The sequence below is a fragment of the Mizuhopecten yessoensis genome, unplaced genomic scaffold, assembly GCF_002113885.1.
Source record: "Mizuhopecten yessoensis strain PY_sf001 unplaced genomic scaffold, ASM211388v2 scaffold9685, whole genome shotgun sequence".
In the NCBI taxonomy this organism is placed as follows: Eukaryota; Metazoa; Mollusca; class Bivalvia; order Pectinida; family Pectinidae; genus Mizuhopecten; species Mizuhopecten yessoensis.
This window is the reverse complement of record NW_018408171.1, coordinates 746,736-768,915: the sequence shown is the minus strand read 5'-3', so window position 1 is coordinate 768,915 and position 22,180 is coordinate 746,736. Positions and strand designations below refer to the sequence as shown.

The following is a 22,180-nucleotide window of genomic DNA, read 5'->3' as shown; positions in this document are numbered from 1 at the left end:
AAGGAGATCTTGTATGGTGTTGTAATGTATAGTAACAGTTTAGGCTGTGGTATAGGGATTCCTAAATACTAAGGAGATCTTGTATGGTGTTGTAATGTATAGTGACAGTTTTGGCTGTGGTATAGGGATTCCTTAATACTAAGGAGATCTTGTTTGTTGTTATACAGGCTGCCACTGATCTGCTGGTGAGACAGAAACTGTTATCTATTGGCCTACCACCCCACAGGGAGAAGGAGATCTCCTGGTAAGTCAGTGTCACAGGTATGGACTTGGGTCCTCTGCTTATTAACCAATACCTTACCTTGTAGTGATCTTGACTATTGGTTTCAATGGAAGACAAAAAACACTGAGATTGGATCTTTGAGATTTCCAATATCATGATAAGTGAAATGATATACTGAAAAAACCCACTGTTAAACAAAAAATATGTAAACAATATGGAAAATGAAAAATCGGCTTGACACATTCACTCTACTTGAAAATCTCTTTAAACTGTGAAGAGATATGTAGACGAGTTGTTGTATGTGTGTTTCAGTCCCCTGCCCCCAGATGAACTGGCTACCATAATATTTGATGCCTGTGGAGCTGATCTCAGTACAGCATCCCTCACACAGGTAAGCTTATTGAGTGCAAATATGTTTTTCAAAAAATACAAATTGGAAAAAAACAAATAATGAATTAGTTTCCACATGCTATGTGTTGAATACAAAAAATGAATTAACGACGCATCTTTTGTTTTGTTGAAGTAAAATAAACAATGTGACTTTAGGCCAGATACTCAGTGAAACTGTCAATCAAATAAGTCAATAAGATTGGCCTTTCAGTAATAAAGTTTTCTCTATATATGTTACATAAAGTTGAATACAAAAGTTAACAAGGAGAGATCATATAGACATTTAAATTACATATTTTAGGATTTGAAATGCAAGCACCTGCTTATATAATCCTTCCTCGTCTGTTCTCTTCTACTTAATGGTAGACCCATAGACAATCTAGTGAAAAACACCGTATGTCTAAAGGAGTCCTTTACTTAATAGACCAAAATGTCTGAAGTTATTTCTCATGACATATATGATTTAGTGATAAGTATAGTGATAAGTATAGTAGTGAAAGAAAAAGTCCTCTGTGAAATTACTTGCTTCCTTTTATTAATAGCTCATCTGGTCCGAAGGACCAAGGTGAACTTATGCCATACCGATGCGTCCGTCCGTCCATACGTCAACAATTTCTTTAACAACTTCTTCTTCTTAACCACTGATTGGAATTCAACTAAATTTGACTGGAAGCATCCTTAGGTGTTGGGGATTCAAAATTGTACAAATGATGGGGTTGACCCCCCCTGGGGGCTGAGGGGCGGGGCAAAAAGGTGTCAATTTGGCAATATTGCTTTAAGCGACATCTTTTCTGGAACTAAGAAGTGGATATCAACCATATTTGACTGGAAGCATCCCTAGGTGGTTGGGATTCAAAATTGTACAAATGATGGGGCTGACCCCCCCCCNCTGAGGGGCGGGGCCAAAAGGAGTCAATTTGGCTGTATTGCTTTAAGCGACTTCTTCTCTGGAACTAAGAAGTCAATATCAACCATATTTGACTGGAAGCATCCCTAGGTGTCAGGGATTCAAAATTGTACAAATGGTGGGGCTGACCCCCCAGGGGGCTGAGAGGCGGGACAAAAAGGGGTCAATTTGGCTGTATTGCTATAAACGACTTCTTCTGTAGAATTATGCCATGGATATTGATCATATTTGGTCGGAAGCATTCATGGGAGGCAGGGATTCAAAATTGTACAAATGGTGGGGCTGACCCCCCCGGGCTAAGGGGAGGGGCCAAAAAAAGTGTATTACTTGGAAATGGTTGAGATCCCCACCATATAACCCTGGTATACAATTGCTGAGTGTAAAGAGAAGAATGCATATTTGCTTCCAGGATGGCTATAGGGTCTGCCCCACCCTTGCAGACTTAACCCCTGGGTCATAACTTTGAATCGGTTGAGATCCCCACCCCAAAACTATATATACAAATGCTGGGCAAAAAGAGACAAATGCAGTCACGATATTAGAATTGATCCAAGGGTCTGGCCACAACCCTAGGGACCTAGTTTCTGAGTCAAAGCTTGGAAACAGTTGAGATCCCCACCCCATAACCATACATAAAATTGCTGGGCATGAAAAATCTAATACAGATATGCTACAAGGATTGGCCTTGGGGTCTGGCATATTCCCTTGATCTCATTCGGAGAATATTTTGCCATGATTGCTTTGGTATCCAGGTGAGCGATACAGGCCCTCTGGGCCTCTTGTTACACATATTTTCATTATTTCATGTTAATGAACACAAAATAATAAGATCAAGAAAACTTTCCGTGGTCTATCAAAATTTCAGTGAGTTGCAAGAAACCTAAATCTCAAATACCTATTGTCTATGGTGTGACGACTCTATATTCTAAGACTGGTCCTAATGGTGACATATGTTTGTGTGTTGATAGGAGATCCTTATCTACCTGGCCATGTTTATCAGGACTGAGCCAAAGCTGTTCCACGAGATGTTGAGGCTGAGGGTGGGACTCATCATCCAAGTGATGGCCTCGGAACTCTCCAGGACGTTTAAATGTTCAGGTATATAATAGTGTCCAAGTGATGGCCTCAGAACTCTCTAGGACATTTAAATGTTCAGGTATATAATAGTGTCGAAGTGATGGCCTTAGAACTCTCTAGGACATTTAAATGTTCAAGTATATTATAGTGTCCAAGTGATGGCCTCAGAACTCTCTAGGACGTTTAAATGTTCAGGTATATAATAGTGTCCAAGTGATGGCCTCAGAACTCTCTAGGACATTTAAATGTTCAGGTATATAATAGTGTCCAAGTGATGGCCTCGGAACTCTCCAGGATGTTTAAATGTTCAGGTATATAATAGTGTCCAAGTGATGGCCTCGGAACTCTCTAGGACGTTTAAATGTTCAGGTATATTATAGTGTCCAAGTGATGGCCTCAGAACTCTCCAGGACATTTAAATGTTCAGGTAATATATAAATCATCAGAAGATAAACTTTGAACTGTCTAAAATCCACTTGGCTGCTTCATTGATGGAGGCCAATTATGCTCCAGTCAAACCTTTTTTTTCAGTAGGAAAACACCAAACTTACAAAGGAACAATTCAGATATTAAGACTTCTAAATATTGTGCTAATTTAATAATTTGTAATTTTGATTATTTAGGTGATGAGGCATCGGATCATCTACTTAACTTATCTCCCTTTGAGCTGAAAACTCTTCTGCATCACATACTAAGTGGAAAGGAATTTGTTATTAGTTCAGGTAAGACAGCATGCTCATATTGATTCTAAAGGTTTTCTATACAGGTGATATTTTATAGAAACATTGGGAATAACTACGTGCTCAGTCATGATATAGCAATACAGCGGTATTGAATGAAAAAGTAAAGAAAATGTTCTGTTTGTAATAACGACTTTTAAGCAATATCTCATTAAACAGGTAGCAAATTAGATTTTATTTGATCCTGATTTAATATCAAGGTAAAATGATCAATCTTATTGTAATATTTTCTTATTGACTATCATATCTTTTGTGTTGTATAACAGATAAGGTTTAATTGGGAATGTTCAAAATGCTGTTTCTGTTATAAAAAATAATCAGATATGAAGATTTCAAGTACAAAATTGCAAAATCTTAAGGGTAAGGATTTATTCTTGAGTTGAATTTCATATTTTTAATTCTTGATTTTTTTGATTTTTTTTTTTTGTAATTTCCATACAACACTCGTAGAAAACAAGATATCAGGTACAGTGTACAGGTGGTTCTTCATGACCTCTGACCTTTGTATACATGCTTATTAATCAGTGACAATCTCCACACAGTGATGACATTGTTTGCCTACACACTGTACGTTTCACCAATCTACACACTGTACATTTCACCAATCTACACACTGTACGTTTCACCAATCTACACACTGTACATTTCACCAATCTACACACTGTACGTTTCACCAATCTACACACTGTACGTTTCACCAATCTACACACTGTACGTTTCACCAATCTACACACTGTACGTTTCACCAATCTACACACTGTACGTTTCACCAATCTACACACTGTACGTTTCACCAATCTACACACTGTACGTTTCACCAATCTACACACTGTACGTTTCACCAATCTACACACTGTACGTTTCACCAATCTACACACTGTACGTTTCACCAATCTACACACTGTACGTTTCACCAATCTACACACTGTACGTTTCACCAATCTACACACTGTACGTTTCACCAATCTACACACTGTACGTTTCACCAATCTACACACTGTACGTTTCACCAATCTACACACTGTACGTTTCACCAATCTACACACTGTACGTTTCACCAATCTACACACTGTACGTTTCACCAATCTACACACTGTACGTTTCACCAATCTACACACTGTACGTTTCACCAATCTACACACTGTACGTTTCACCAATCTACACACTGTACGTTTCACCAATCTACACACTGTACGTTTCACCAATCTACACACTGTACGTTTCACCAATCTACACACTGTACGTTTCACCAATCTACACACTGTACGTTTCACCAATCTACACACTGTACGTTTCACCAATCTACACACTGTACGTTTCACCAATCTACACACTGTACGTTTCACCAATCTACACACTGTACGTTTCACCAATCTACACACTGTACGTTTCACCAATCTACACACTGTACGTTTCACCAATCTACACACTGTACGTTTCACCAATCTACACACTGTACGTTTCACCAATCTACACACTGTACGTTTCACCAATCTACACACTGTACATTTCACCAATCTACACACTGTACATTTCACCAATCTACACACTGTACATTTCACCAATCTACACACTGTACGTTTCACCAATCTACACACTGTACGTTTCACCAATCTACACACTGTACGTTTCACCAATCTACACACTGTACGTTTCACCAATCTACACACTGTACATTTCACCAATCTACACGCTGTACGTTTCGCCAATCTACACACTGTACGTTTCACCAATCTACACACTGTACGTTTCGCCAATCTACACACTGTACGTTTCACCAATCTACGCACTGTACGTTTCATCTATCTACACACTGTCCGTTTCACCAATCTACACACTGTACGGTTCACCTATCAGCTGATTGTTTTTGGTTGCTATGTTACACACTATACGTTTCACCAATCAGCTGATTGTTTTTGGTTGCTATGTTACACAGTGCTACGTTGTTCGTGACGCTAATTATAGTTTGTCAAACTAGTTTTAATATCATCAAAAGTTTGTCAAACTAGTTTTAATATCATCAAAAGTTTGTCAAACTANTTTCACCAATCTACACACTGTACATTTCACCAATCTACACACTGTACATTTCACCAATCTACACACTGTACGTTTCACCAATCTACACACTGTACGTTTCACCAACCTACACACTACATTTCACCAATCTACACACTGTACATTATNAAGTTTGTCAAACTAGTTTTAATATCATCAAAAGTTTGTCAAACTACAATTTTCCTAGCAGTGTTGTGATGTTGTAATAAGTTTGGATTTAATGTTTGAACTTATTTCCTATGTGTGATAATAAAACAATATTTAAACTCAAATTTTCAAACCATAGATGAAGCTTCATTTTCCACTGAGACCTTCTTCACCACTGATATTATATTCGGTCTACAAAGTTAGAGAGAGGTCGCTTAGAACATTTAACCTCAGGTTGGGAACTCAGTGACCTCACCGACCTCTGGTTGTAACCTCCAGATGTAAACCTAGGATGTGACCTCTTTCAGGGGTTAACTATCATTGGGCCTGACAAGGATTTGCTTCACTGCACTGGTAATCATGACATCCTGACTTAGTGTCATCACACTAAAAGCTATATCTCTTAACAGATTTGATCAAACTGAATGCAAAGTTCAAGTGTAGGAATATCTCGTATGAACCTGCTTTCAGGATCGAATGTTCAAGGCAAAGGTCACTGTTACTATCAATAAAAGTAAGTCAGTCAATACAGTGACATCGCTTGAACAATTTCACAGATTTTGATAAAACTTCAAGGTCAAGTATGAGAACTCTTTTAATGAGTTTCCAGAGTTCCAAGGTTAAGGCCAAGGTCAATGTTAATATTTTATAGGATTGTTAAGGATATTCCTATTTAAAAGTCCCTATGGTGACGTATGCTTTGAGTAGTTGGGGTATTTTCCCCATTTCAGGATACCCCCAGTTTTGCATAATGCCTTGTCCTTGTCAGCAGAGAAATCTATTGATAGACAAAATGCTACTGCATGTGACATGATAAGGTCAGTGTTTCAAACACAAGTAACCTCTCTAGTACAAACCAGCAATAGAGGAGTTGGTGAGGAAGTTCTCAGTAAAAAGTGAAAGATTTTGGATTTCAACTTTTTGTGTAAATTTGAAATTATCATAAATTCTATCACAAACACAGAGTGTCATATTGTAACTGTTAGGCACCACGAGGAATACATCATATTGTAACTGTTAGGTACCACGAGGAATACACCATATTGTAACTGTTAGGTACCACAAGGAATACATCAAATTGTAACTGTTAGGTACCACGAGGAATACATCATATTGTAACTGTTAGGTACCACGAGGAATACACCATATTGTAACTGTTAGGTACCACGAGGAATACATCAAATTGTAACTGTTAGGTACCACGAGAATTACATCATATTGTAACTGTTAGGTACCACGAGGAATACACCATATTGTAACTGTTAGGTACCACGAGGAATACATCAAATTGTAACTGTTAGGTACCACGAGGATTACACCATATTGTAACTGTTAGGTAGCACAAGGAATACACCATATTGTAACTGTTAGGTACCACGAGGAATACATCATATTGTAACTGTTAGGTACCACGAGGAATACATCATATTGTAACTGTTAGGTACCACGAGGAATACATCATATTGTAACTGTTAGGTACCACGAGGAATACATCATATTGTAACTGTTAGGTACCACGAGGAATACATCATATTGTAACTGTTAGGTACCACGAGGAATACATCATATTGTAACTGTTAGGTACCACGAGGAATACATCATATTGTAACTGTTAGGTACCACGAGGAATACATCATATTGTAACTGTTAGGTACCACGAGGAATACATCATATTGTAACTGTTAGGTACCACGAGGAATACATCATATTGTAACTGTTAGGTACCACGAGGAATACATCATATTGTAACTGTTAGGTACCACGAGGAATACATCATATTGTAACTGTTAGGTACCACGAGGAATACATCATATTGTAACTGTTAGGTACCACGAGGAATACATCATATTGTAACTGTTAGGTACCACGAGGAATACATCATATTGTAACTGTTAGGTACCACGAGGAATACATCATATTGTAACTGTTAGGTACCACGAGGAATACATCATATTGTAACTGTTAGGTACCACGAGGAATACATCATATTGTAACTGTTAGGTACCACGAGGAATACATCATATTGTAACTGTTAGGTACCACGAGGAATACATCATATTGTAACTGTTAGGTACCACGAGGAATACATCATATTGTAACTGTTAGGTACCACGAGGAATACATCATATTGTAACTGTTAGGTACCACGAGGAATACATCATATTGTAACTGTTAGGTACCACGAGGAATACATCATATTGTAACTGTTAGGTACCACGAGGAATACATCATATTGTAACTGTTAGGTACCACGAGGAATACATCATATTGTAACTGTTAGGTACCACGAGGAATACATCATATTGTAACTGTTAGGTACCACGAGGAATACATCATATTGTAACTGTTAGGTACCACGAGGAATACATCATATTGTAACTGTTAGGTACCACGAGGAATACATCATATTGTAACTGTTAGGTACCACGAGGAATACATCATATTGTAACTGTTAGGTACCACGAGGAATACATCATATTGTAACTGTTAGGTACCACGAGGAATACATCATATTGTAACTGTTAGGTACCACGAGGAATACATCATATTGTAACTGTTAGGTACCACGAGGAATACATCATATTGTAACTGTTAGGTACCACGAGGAATACATCATATTGTAACTGTTAGGTACCACGAGGAATACATCATATTGTAACTGTTAGGTACCACGAGGAATACATCATATTGTAACTGTTAGGTACCACGAGGAATACATCATATTGTAACTGTTAGGTACCACGAGGAATACATCATATTGTAACTGTTAGGTACCACGAGGAATACATCATATTGTAACTGTTAGGTACCACGAGGAATACATCATATTGTAACTGTTAGGTACCACGAGGAATACATCATATTGTAACTGTTAGGTACCACGAGGAATACATCATATTGTAACTGTTAGGTACCACGAGGAATACATCATATTGTAACTGTTAGGTACCACGAGGAATACATCATATTGTAACTGTTAGGTACCACGAGGAATACATCATATTGTAACTGTTAGGTACCACGAGGAATACATCATATTGTAACTGTTAGGTACCACGAGGAATACATCATATTGTAACTGTTAGGTACCACGAGGAATACATCATATTGTAACTGTTAGGTACCACGAGGAATACATCATATTGTAACTGTTAGGTACCACGAGGAATACATCATATTGTAACTGTTAGGTACCACGAGGAATACATCATATTGTAACTGTTAGGTACCACGAGGAATACATCATATTGTAACTGTTAGGTACCACGAGGAATACATCATATTGTAACTGTTAGGTACCACGAGGAATACATCATATTGTAACTGTTAGGTACCACGAGGAATACATCATATTGTAACTGTTAGGTACCACGAGGAATACATCATATTGTAACTGTTAGGTACCACGAGGAATACATCATATTGTAACTGTTAGGTACCACGAGGAATACATCATATTGTAACTGTTAGGTACCACGAGGAATACATCATATTGTAACTGTTAGGTACCACGAGGAATACATCATATTGTAACTGTTAGGTACCACGAGGAATACATCATATTGTAACTGTTAGGTACCACGAGGAATACATCATATTGTAACTGTTAGGTACCACGAGGAATACATCATATTGTAACTGTTAGGTACCACGAGGAATACATCATATTGTAACTGTTAGGTACCACGAGGAATACATCATATTGTAACTGTTAGGTACCACGAGGAATACATCATATTGTAACTGTTAGGTACCACGAGGAATACATCATATTGTAACTGTTAGGTACCACGAGGAATACATCATATTGTAACTGTTAGGTACCACGAGGAATACATCATATTGTAACTGTTAGGTACCACGAGGAATACATCATATTGTAACTGTTAGGTACCACGAGGAATACATCATATTGTAACTGTTAGGTACCACGAGGAATACATCATATTGTAACTGTTAGGTACCACGAGGAATACATCATATTGTAACTGTTAGGTACCACGAGGAATACATCATATTGTAACTGTTAGGTACCACGAGGAATACATCATATTGTAACTGTTAGGTACCACGAGGAATACATCATATTGTAACTGTTAGGTACCACGAGGAATACATCATATTGTAACTGTTAGGTACCACGAGGAATACATCATATTGTAACTGTTAGGTACCACGAGGAATACATCATATTGTAACTGTTAGGTACCACGAGGAATACATCATATTGTAACTGTTAGGTACCACGAGGAATACATCATATTGTAACTGTTAGGTACCACGAGGAATACATCATATTGTAACTGTTAGGTACCACGAGGAATACATCATATTGTAACTGTTAGGTACCACGAGGAATACATCATATTGTAACTGTTAGGTACCACGAGGAATACATCATATTGTAACTGTTAGGTAGCACAAGGAATACATCAGATTGTAACTGTTAGGTACCACGAGGAGTACATCATATTGTAACTGTTTGGTACCACGAGGAATACATCATATTGTAACTGTTAGGCACCAAGAGGAATACATCATATTGTAACTGTTAGGTACCATTAGGAATACACCATATTGTAACTGTTAGGCACCAAGAGGAATACACCATATTGTAACTGTTAGGTAGCACAAGGAATACACCATATTGTAACTGTTAGGTAGCACAAGGAATACACCATATTGTAACTGTTAGGTAGCACCTTTAACATTTACAGAGTAGATATAGCTCGCTAGAGATAGAATATCAGTGTAGGTACCTTTCACCTGTAACAGGAATCATAACCCAACACCAGTGACCGGTTATAATATGGTAAAGCTTTACAGTAATGTGTCAATAATTTGGGGTGAGGATGTGTATCTAAAAGATGTTAGCACCAAAACCTAATGTCGCACTGCTTAACAACGACAATATAGCAACAACATTTATCAATAATTTTACAAAAAAATAATCACAACAATATGTTATAAACACTACAGCAAATAGCAAGTTTAAAACAAACATGAGAAAATGTACTAATTATGTATTTATTTTCTATGTACAAAATATTTATGGATAAATCTTGAAATTTATTACAGGTTTATATATACATGTATTAGGATATATATTGAAATATGATAGCGTTTTATAGCACTTGATGCATTTCATTGTATGTATTTCAATTTGTTGTTTTCTTTAAGAACATTTCTATTGCAGTGTTTTTCCCATTTTGTGTGTGTTCGTTTTGTTTCCTCGGAATCAGCTGTGTTTTTCTATCATGTTTTCATTTGAATGAAGTAGTTGATTTATTTTGAAATATATTTTTGCATTAATTATTTTAATTTGGACTTTGACATTTCTGAAATATTACACAAAAATGCCTGCATTGATATTACTCATGGAATATAGGAAATACCACAAGAATAAGGGAGATAATTCTAATACCAAATCACAGTAAAAATATGTAAGGTAGCATATATCCTTAGTACCATGCCTTATTCCTATTCCTAGCAATAAATGTAATTAGCAATCCAATTTAAATAAATAGTATTAATTTCTCTGCTTTTTCACATTTCCAGATACATTGCATTTTACATTCTAGAATATGATTTTTAGAAAGCAGAACTGCATTCATAATGCCTATTATAACTTTGCTTTTAAATTGTAAGCATCCCAGATATGTATAGAATGACATCTGTATCCACCTTCCTAAGTGATTGGCCTGTTTTTGAAACCAGAACATACTTGATGATCACTGTGTTATTAAAAGTATCTATCAGGTTTTAACATGACCATTTTCAAAAACAAAACTTAATACGGACGGTATCAGTGTTATCTTATTCCATTTTGTAAAACAAAAACTTCCTGGAAATATGTTATGAAAAAGAGCATGTGAAATGTTTGAAATAGCATATTTATAACATTACCCCAAAAATTCATATATTTTCAAGGTCTTGACTGCACCGAAAATACCAAAGCTCATGACTTGATCACAGACCTTTTTCAAAAGATTGGTCCTAGCAGTTTATTCACCAAAATTTACTTTATCGCAATAAGAGCTTATGAAAAATTCCAAGATATGATATATTCAGTGTAAAACTATTCACCAGCTAATGTGTTTACAGCATGTGTGTTGTGTGTCACCGTTATAGCCACCTGTTTATCTCTCCTGTAGAAGTAAGTGACGGCAGTACCGGTGAAGACTTCCATTTGTCTGTGAAAACAAAGAAGACAAGGGAGGAAACCACAGACTTTGCTAAACTTAGCAGTAAAACCCCACATAAGGTTTTTGTATTGCCATTTACTTTAACTTCTATATTTAACAATGAGTTACAGTTTCAGTTGGCTTTCATACGTGTATGAATTATACTCCCTTAGTTTATGTTCTTGTTAGTTGTCTGTCCTGTAAAACATTATCTTGAGTCAAGTGATACAGTGAAATATCTAAACTGGTAGCCGAAATATCCACGCATTTCTAATTTATTGAGAGGTTGATGCATTTCCTACAAACTGCATCTACAAAGAATTTGAAAGTATATGAAAAACTCTACAAAATATTTCAGGTGTTTTATTTTGAAAAAGCTAAGTGAACAGTTTGTTTAATTTGACCATGCTATTGAACTATTGGTATGCCAACAGAAGGGAAAAAGCCATATCTACTTAGAACTTTAGTTGTAGAATCACAGTACTTACTTAGAACTTTAGTTGTGGAATCACAATACTTACTTAGAACTTTAGTTGTGGAATCACAGTACTTACTTAGAACTTTAGTTGTGGAATCACAGTACTTTTACTTGGAGGAATCCTACATTATTTTACCTAAACATTTAGTTTAATTGTCTATAGACAAAGGAAATCCTCTATGGACATACAACCTGTAAACAAAGTCCTGGCTGATATCACCATGGTGATGCTTTGTCTGTAGGGACAATGATGTCACAATATCAGATGTAGAGTTATTCTTTAGCATGTAAGGTCAACATGAATGCTAACTTAACATCAAAGGTTCAAAAAATTAATACCATATAATAATCAGTATCATAATATTTCACATGAATGTACCAATTAACTTTAGTTCTTTGCATTGAACTGCTTCAGACTTAGCCTACAGAAACTAGAGACCTGATGGTGACTGAGTAATCAAACATTCTAATCTAAATAATAATGTACCTTAATTAAAAATTGTAAAATTTCATTTTTATTATACGCCACACATATAAACACTTTTTGGTGGTGCTACAGGAATCTTTTTATAATCCATACTTACCAACCCGAAGAAAATGTTTAGAAATAATGTACCTGATTTGCTATTGGTAGTAGTTATATAGGCTACTATCATTCAATAAATCAGATGTTACTTTGTTAATTGCTAAAAATAGTTTTACACAAAGTATTCAGAATCAGATCTTGCTTAAAATTTGGCAATTTTAGACATTTTTCAAACAATGAATTGGGATCAGACTTTTTGTTTCATTTTGATGTTAGATTACAATTGTGTTCTTACATTTAAAAAAAAATGAATCTTAGTCACAATTAGGAACTCAGTGTTACTAATTTTAACCTTTTGTTTGTTGCTGTAGTTATATTAAGTGCTGCAAACCTGTCATGTTTTCTTTCTCAGCAGTTGCTTACTATTGTTGTATCAACATAACGATACAACTCCCTGCCCCCTGTGACTTTTCAGTCCTCTCAGACGGTGACTCCTCCAGTTTAAGTGGCCACTTGACAGATTCATCTGTTATCCTTCGAGGCTTTGTTGTATTCACTCTGACACTAACTTGTAGATGGCACTGTATCTGTTATCCTTCGAGGCTTTGTTGTATTCACTCTGATACTACTTGTAGATGGCACTGTATCAGTTATTCTTCGGGGCTTTGTTGTATGACACTACTTGTAGATGGCACTGTATATCCTGCATGTCCCCCCTGACCTATGCCACTATTAATTTCTCTACCACAGCTTCAGTGTCCTGACACCAATGCTAGGATGACCTACAGTGTGTTTGATATATCAGAACCTTGACATCACTGGTGAATTGGCACCACAGCAGAACTTGTGCAGAATTAACCCACCATTACTAGGATCTTTATCAAAGGTCCAACAGCACCTATTTGTGGCACCTGTGGCATGGTTTGGTTTGTAACACCGAGGTGCCTCTGATATTGTGGTTGCCTTGGTAGGAATTGTTGCAACCCTACCTTCCTGAGTCGAGTCATTCGACAGTTCTTGAGTGAGTTGGTTTGTTGTTTTAAAGATGAGCAGCACACCTTGAAAAAGAGACAGGAGTCCAAGAGTGTTTCTGGTTCTACCTTGACGGGGGCCGGGGCCCTGACCCTGGAGGTTCCACACAACATCAGTAGAAGGAAGAGTAGTGTCGGTAGCTTCGAGTCTCTGTCTCCGTTTGTCCTGATGGAGCGACGGAAGAGCTCTGTATGTGCTGACCTATTTTCTCCCTCGATGGCTGACCGAAGAATGTCCAGTGCTGTAAGTCCTGCTGTTGAGTGGGATCATCATCTACCATATTGTTATGCCTCTTTGACAGGTTTCTTCAATCCACAAATTCCCAACAAGGTCTTGAGCATACTGATAGTGTTTATTGCCCCTTTGATGATTTATGCATCTGAAATTTTGTGAGATGTTTCAAAGAAATTTCAAATTGTTTGATTAGTTTGAAGGAATTTCATTTCGAACCATTTTTTTTTAACCAATTAGTACATTATAATGTGCCTCTCAGAATGATGTTCAATTCCTGACCATTAGATAGCAAGTTCACACCTGCATTTACTCATTCACCCCTGAAATTTCATAATGAACTATTCCAATCTTTGAATTTGAAGAGTTCAAATATGTCTTCAGGGGTAAATGCGTTAAAATTGAATCTCAAAGAAACTTTATAGAATTTCTTTTGGTTTTGCAGTTTAAAATATTATTAAATGCTATGGATTGTAATCTGATAGGCGTATTTTGTGCCATTTCTGGTTCAGATTTTGATACAAGGCTTGCTCTGGCTGACAACACAGTTAACTTGGTTTTTGACTTAAGCTTGTTCTGGCTGACGACACAGTTAAAACCTTGATGTGGTGTATGACGAAATAAATAATCTGGTTTTTCTTGACCTGTAATTTGAGATAACCTTCCTTTTGGCTTCTGGACTCTCCAGATACGTGAAATGATTCTAAAGATTGGTTTTCTTGGTGTCCTTGACATGATAGCATCTTGAATCCTGTTCGACGACATTGACTTCAGTTTGCTGTGTTTCCCATGGTATGATTGACAACTGCATGGAATCTTAAACTCAGTGTATCTGTTCCTGCAAATGTTACTGCTACTGTTTCCCCAGTGTGTTTGTCACTGTACATTCAGTGCTGCTTTATTGACTGTTTAATCTGGCCTGTGTGTTTGCCACTGTACATGCAGTGCTGCTTTATTAACTGTTTGATCTGGCCCGTGTGTTTATCACTGTACATACAGTGCTGTTTTATTGACTGTTTGATCTGGCCTGTGTGTTTGTCACTGTACATGCAGTGCTGCTTTATTGACTGTTTAATCTGGCCCGTGTGTTTGTCACTGTACATGCAGTGCTGTTTTATTGACTGTTTGATCTGGCCCGTGTGTTTGTGTCTGTACATTCAGTGCTGTTTTATTTACTGTTTGATCTGGCCCGTCCGCCTGTCACTGTACATGCAGAGCTGTTTTATTGACTGTTTTATCTGGCCCGTGTGTTTATCACTGTATGTACAGTGATAAACACACGGGCCAGATCACACAGTCAATAAAGCAGTACTGAATGTACAGTGCCAAACACACGGGCCAGCTAAAACAGTCAATAAAGACAATTACATAACACAAAACTGGGACTGTGTATACTGACAAGTACATGTACTTTCAGAGAATGTACATGTACTTGTCAGTATACACAGTCCCAGTTTTGTGTTATGTAATTGTCTTTATTGACTGTTTAATCTGGCCCGTGTGTTTGCCTCTTTACATTCAGTGCTGCTTTTTTGACTGTTTGATCTTGCCCGTGTGTTTGCCACTGCACATGCAGTGCTGCTTTATTGATTGTTTGATCTGGCCCGTCCGCCTGTCACTGTACATGCAGAGCTGTTTTATTGACTGATTGATCTGGCCCGTGGGTTTGGCACTGTACATTCAGTACTGCTTTATTGACTGTTAGATCTGGCCCGTGTGGTTGCCACCGTACATGCAGTGCTGGTTTATTGACTGTTTAATCTGGCCCGAGTGTTTGTCACTGTGCATTCAGTGCTGCTTTTTTGACTGTTTGATCTGTACCGTGTGTTTGTCACTTTACATGCAGTGCTGCCTTATTGACTGTTTGAACTGGCCCGTGTGTTTATCACTGTACATACAGTGCTGTTTTATTGACTGATTGATCTGGCCCGTGGGTTTGCCACTGTACATACAGTGCTGTTTCATTGACTGTTTGATCTTGCCCGTGTGTTTGCCCCTGTACATGCAGTGCTTCTTTATTGACTGTTTAATCTGGCCCGTGTGTTTATCACTGTACATACAGTGCTGTTTTATTGACTGTTTGATTTGGCCCGTGTGTTTGACACTGTACATTCAGTGCTGATTTATTGACTGTTTGAACTGGCCCGTGTGTTTATCACTGTACATACAGTGCTGTTTTATTGACTTTTTGATCTGGCCCGTGTGGTTGCCACTGTACATTCAGTGCTGCTTTATTGACTGTTTGATCTGGCTGTGTTGGTTCTTTTTTTCCTACTTTTCCTTCCTATATCTTCATTTGCTGAATAATGCACTTTAACTTTTTGAATTTTGATTGAAACATTATATTCTTCTGTACAAGTGCATGTCTAAGGTTACAACAACTTATAAGTAACATATGAGGTAATGGTATTGTTGTTGAAGTAAAAAAAAAATACTGTATGTTAAAAAAAAAGAACTTTTATATAAATCGTATAAATTCTTCAAACATGCATCCTGTATTTATAACTAGCATTATAACTACAAAAATGATATTTTAGACGAATTATTAACAGAAATCCTTAACCTAAAGGTGGAGTTGTCCATCTTGGTGCTTTGTGCGATGAGTTTGGAACACATTACATTGTGCTAGGCTATCTTTTAATTCTATAACTGCTTCGCAAAAGGCTGTGCATCCTGATGCTTATATAAAGCAACCAGGGATTACATTGGTTGTAGTTGTTTATGAATTAGTTACACATAGAATTTGACAATAAAACTTGATTGCATATGACTGTGATTCAGATTTGAGGAACTTGTACAGAAAAACAGGTTGAAGTAATTGATTTCATGGACTAGGGTCATAATTTGATTACCGTATCTCAACTCCTCGGGATTTAGATGTACCAGTTTACAGCCAATTTAAAACACAAAGACCCACCTCTGTTAAATCAATATTTACTGTAAATTATGTATTGCATTGTGAAAAAGTATTCAATATCTAATTTTAAGATACAGTTCAAAGTTAAAATTATAAGAATATTAAGCTTGAGAAATATATGGAGTGATTTTAATCGTTTTGGAAGAAAAATAATCAGTACATTGCCATACAATTTGACAGGTAATATCGGGAACACCCGCAGTGTCCCTAAATCAGTCTGTGTATGATGGTGCAGAGGAGGACAATATCATGATGGATCGACAAGGTCAATGGATCCGAAGACGGAGACTGGATGGGGCACTGAACCGTGTCCCTGTCGGATTCTATCCCAGAGTGTGGCATTTCCTCAATACAGTAGGTATTCGTTAGAGAAAGCTATAAACAGAAAGATACTATACATATATTTTATAACTAATGCTGATTGTATAGGCACCAATCTTTTCCTAACTTCTATCAAGCCTATTTCATCCAAAGCTTAGTGAAAATGTTTTTTATATGGCCTCACAAATGGTGTTTCTGGCAGCTACCACAGCTAATGGTTGAAATTTAAACTGACAGTTTCTCCTTTCGTATGTGACTTTATATATCTTGGTTTTCCTTTCCTTAGTGGCAAGATCTAGAGATCAAAAGTTAAGACCTCTTCACTTTTCAGGGTTTAAACTCTTGTAGAGCTATTTATCCTAAAAATTAAATTAAAAAAAAATGCATAAATATGTTCACTGTTTGCAGTTCGGTTCTGGAGTGTCGGTAGAGGGAGAGCACTTACCGCAGAACCTCACCAAGGAGGTATGTATTCATGTCCTCGTACATTTACCTTGAGCAATTAATTCAGAAAGATACCTCACAGCTCCTACTGAACAAATTCTTGAAAAATTTAGTGATTGGGAAAAATTAATACTCAAATAAAGATAAGGGCTGGAAATAACTGGTAAACTCTGGGTCATATGATCTTGAATTTACAGTGAAGAATGATAATTCAAATGCTGTATTTAAATCCTGTAGGTTACTGTCTGTTCCTATTTATGAATATAATTGCTTTGTAGATGACGTCAGGAGAGTTGAAATTCGCACTGCGAGTTGAGATGGCACTGAATCGAATACCCCAGCCAGAGTACCGCCAGCTGATGGTGGAGGCGCTCATGGTGGTCACACTCATCAGCGAGAATGAGTGGAAACATGATTTCTGCAATGTGATCCATATTGATAAAATGGTTCACGAGGCTAACAATCTGTATATACAGGATCAGGTGAGATATATTCAGCGGGACTAAAATCAATGCCTGGACTACATGACACTTTGATCCTTGTTAATCAAAACCTGTCTTCTTCTTATCTTAGCTGTTGAGAAAACATTAATTGCTGATCAAAAAGTAATAATTCAGAAATTGCTTTCAAACATATTATAGGACATCACAGGAAAATGTTGTTATGTTTTTATTAGTAAACAATGTTGAAATATGATTTTGTCAATTTCACTATGCTAACCTGATATTGCTGATATGGTCTATTTATGTTGAGGTGCATTCTTTGTTGGGTAAAAATTACAATGGGATATTAGTAAAACTTGTCAAACTTCGGAAAGGAAGTTTGAATTTTCACCTTATTTAAATATTTTCAAAGCTGCTGGAGGGATTGACTTAATACTTAACAGTGATGCAAAGTCTTTTTCTCCTGAACAGAAAATGCCAGCAGCTGTGGCACTGGAATGTGAGGCGGCTGCAGGAATATGCCACCACTTTTATGACAGTGCTCCTAGTGGGCGCTACGGTACCATGTCCTACCTCTGTAGAGCTCTGGCCAACATCCTAGGTGTTCCGGCTGGTTCCACGGACAGTATTGAGTGTGCTATTAGCTGATACAGATAAATTAACTAGGATTTATTTATAACATGCTGGCATATCATTCCTCATTGTCCCACTTCTTTGATTCCTTTTCTGTAACTACACTTTGTGGCGAATATATATTTTAGTCTACCATGTACTTGTACTCAGACTTGTAAAGACTGTGTAGGAAGTACACTCTGCGGTGAACATATTCAAGTCTACAATCTACTTAAACTTATAAAGTTTATATTGGACTAATGTATAGGCCTAGTCTAGGAATCCTGTAGAGCTGCCTTTATATGAGTTTTCTTTATATACATGTAAGAGTTAACATAACCATATTGAACGATGCCAAAAACCTTCTTAACTGTCATGATAAATATGAATATGAATATGAATATGACTGATTTGTGTTCTTACTAGCATGATTGTGTAAATAAAACATGCATATATTTATTTTCAAAATTTTTAGTGATCGTACTGTAAATATTTCCTAATATTTGCATTATTTAAATAGATGTATCGTCAGTGGAAACAATATTCCTAGAACAGCCAAACTCCGCCTAAATGTTTGACCCTTGTGATGTTCTCGTGTTATATCAGCAGGAGGTGAAGCACCAGAATGACACTGACACCATAGCTATGAACACAGTTTCTTCTGGTGGTGTAGTAATATAGGGACTTACAACAGAAATATAGATATATGAGATTGATGTTAACCTTTATAGTTTAGACTGAATTACATTCATTTGGTGATGTTGACAAATGTTTGGTGCTAAAGTATTTTGTGTGTTAATTATTGCTGTTCAAAGAAAACCTACATTAAGGTGACAACTTTGTGACAACTTTGTCAGAACTTCTGCAGTAGTGAATCTTCTTTTTCAAAAGTACCTTGTCAAATATATTCAGGAAGATTTATTTACCTTTCTTATTCAAGACATGGAAGCTTTTGACAATTTTTTGAGTATTTAAAATTTGATAAGGATAAAAACGAATTTTTACTTAGGAATCTCAGCTTCATAAAGTTCAACTTTGTATAAGCAGTCAAAACTACAGTAGATCAATAAAACATACATGCTCTGTATTATTTTTATGCATTGAATTTTTTTTCATTGTTTTCCTGTTGAGACAAAAAATGCAGGAATATTTGAAACAAGAAGTTGAATCTTAAAATACCCAAATGTCATAAAATGAGTAATTTTGTGAATTCTTATTGATCACTCGTTAACATTGATATGGAGTAAAGCTACCATTTTTGCAGGGTCAACTGTGGCTATAGTGTAGTGAATGCCATTTTTCTTGGGTGAGATTCACAGGTATGTAGTATATAATCCTAATATTTCTGTCAGGAGTGAATCACAGCTATGATCCCAGGTGCTTCTACTTACCTGTTGTAATCAGGTAGAATCATACCCAAATCAAGTGTCCTATGATACAGTAGATATACTTCCATTATTGCGTGGTTTGTTAGGAGTTACTTCCCTTCTCTCTAAGTATACAAACACTGATGTTTTTGTTGAGAAAAGTACCTGTTGTGATCATAATTAGCATATGTGTGCTATATGTTCTTTTTTTATGTTTTTTTTCCCACAAACCTGAACTCCATTGAGTAAGATTTTATGATTTTATTAATATACATATAATTATTAGTATACATATAATTATTAGTATACATATAAAAAGAATTGTGTTTGAAGAGTGCCATTCCTATGAGGATCAGTGGTAGTAGGCAGAGGAAATGCAGTTTGATGACGGTAAAAGATGAGTAAGAATGTATTAAAACTCGGGACAAAACTTGTGGATCAAACGATACCATTTTGGAATGTTGGTAGAGTTACTAAGAGACTGCCTGGTAACTAGCATTGACATTCTATTGAAACCCTACTTGCTTGTCTGTATAACCTTCAACATAAGTGTTATTAAGTTAGATGGACCTTCGTTATCGAGTCAGTATATTATTAGGTGAAGTTAGTGTGCTGAAGCTTAAGGTGCATGGTAGCAATTGGACTTCAGCATTGACAAGCCTGCTCAGTCAATAGGATGAATTCCTTTTCCTGTCCCAGTGTGTTGTGTTAGCAGGCTATCCGATGTGACAAAACCTAATTCATGTTTTAAAATAGTGCAATATTAACCCTGCTAGTTCTACAACGAAAGTCCTGACCAGTGTTGGGGCTGTCATAGGACTATGTGTACCGATTGTTAACATTTTCTATTACTTACCAACAAAGAGTTATGTCCCTTCTCATTACTTTCAGAGAATGTACATGTACTTGTCAGTATACACAGTACCAGTTTTGTGTTATGTAATTGTGAAACATGTAAATGTTTAAGTGTTTATTTGTGTCCCAGCCATAATTCAGTTGACAATGCAGTTCCAGCTTAGTTTGATATATTGTAGATCATGTAAAATCGTAAACAATATAATCATGTTCTAATATCCCAACTTAACCTTTTTACAACTGAACCATTGCCTAGTACAGTAATAGTTATACATGTAGACTATGTGCCTTTGCCTGGTATAGTCATACATGTAAACTGTTTTTAATTACAATAAAATAAAGTTTTAATTACAATTAGTCGACTAAGATATAAAGAAACTTTATACTCCAGCGGTTAATTGGTACCGACACTAGTATCGTGACTGCAGTTTTTCCAGGTAATGTCCCATGTAGGTAGTTAGTTATTTTAGATACCATAACCCACGGAAAGAAATCTCTAAAGTGAAATTAATGGATCTTAAACATGTATGTAAGTTTTGTAAACCCAAATGTAGAAGCGTATATTGACATGTGGAGCTATATTAAGTCCAAGTTTATGGTGACTTTTAACAATAAAGTATTCAAATAAAGTAATACAAAATGTGGTTTACAAGCTTAAGGCAAATTAGAAACGTTTCCAAGGAATGTGCTGCAGTACTGTGAGGGTAGTGTGTTTATGTTGGCTATAGTCTTTTTAATTTTAGTATTGTATTTTTTTTACCTGTGATATTGAATGCTTTGTTCTAGTTATATGTTCCCTTTTTAAAAAGAAATAATAAAGACTTCCGAAAATCACTTTTTTATTTGTTACTGATCTATTTAAATTTCTAAATAACTCTTTTTTTCACATTTTGAAGATGTTGTTTTTATGAGAATTCATAAAAAAACATAGATGTATATATATAAAAAAAAAAAACAACATTAATACTCATTGAAGAAAATTCCATTTATTTACCCACACCAGGGACAGTATATAGAGTATAATACGTCCCTGCCCACACACATCTCTGACAAAGACTAGAATAGGTAGACTGGTTCAGTATAGACTACAAACTCTGATCTTCCTGGTTGATGATGCAGGTTATGATACGATCTACTGATGTTCGATTTGTTAAAGGCATATATAATTTGATTACCTGTAATTAAAAAATTGACCAGCTACTTACATACTCTTTTCTTGTCAAACAA

The 22,180-nt window shown here is 36.4% G+C and overlaps 1 protein-coding gene across 3 annotated transcripts in view; it reads left to right on the top strand.

Moving 5' to 3' along the window:
• The window catches only part of LOC110458667 (probable phosphorylase b kinase regulatory subunit alpha), a 70,551-nt gene extending 48,764 nt beyond the window's left edge, over positions 1-21,787 (top strand). The window contains exons 27-36 of one of the 3 annotated variants that reach the window (XM_021510494.1): positions 168-244; positions 536-614; positions 2,489-2,618; positions 3,221-3,319; positions 3,788-3,802; positions 11,698-11,807; positions 17,092-17,265; positions 17,641-17,697; positions 17,955-18,158; positions 18,591-21,787. In XM_021510494.1, the coding sequence (XP_021366169.1) occupies positions 168-244; positions 536-614; positions 2,489-2,618; positions 3,221-3,319; positions 3,788-3,802; positions 11,698-11,807; positions 17,092-17,265; positions 17,641-17,697; positions 17,955-18,158; positions 18,591-18,767 (1,122 nt within the window). In that variant the 3' untranslated portion in view covers positions 18,768-21,787. Of the gene's footprint in view, positions 1-167; positions 245-535; positions 615-2,488; positions 2,619-3,220; positions 3,320-3,787; positions 3,803-11,697; positions 11,808-13,776; positions 14,007-17,091; positions 17,266-17,640; positions 17,698-17,954; positions 18,159-18,590 lie in introns of all 3 variants that reach the window. The other 2 variants (XM_021510493.1, XM_021510495.1) reach the window with 2 other exon arrangements.
• The last annotated feature ends 393 nt before the right edge of the window (positions 21,788-22,180 follow it).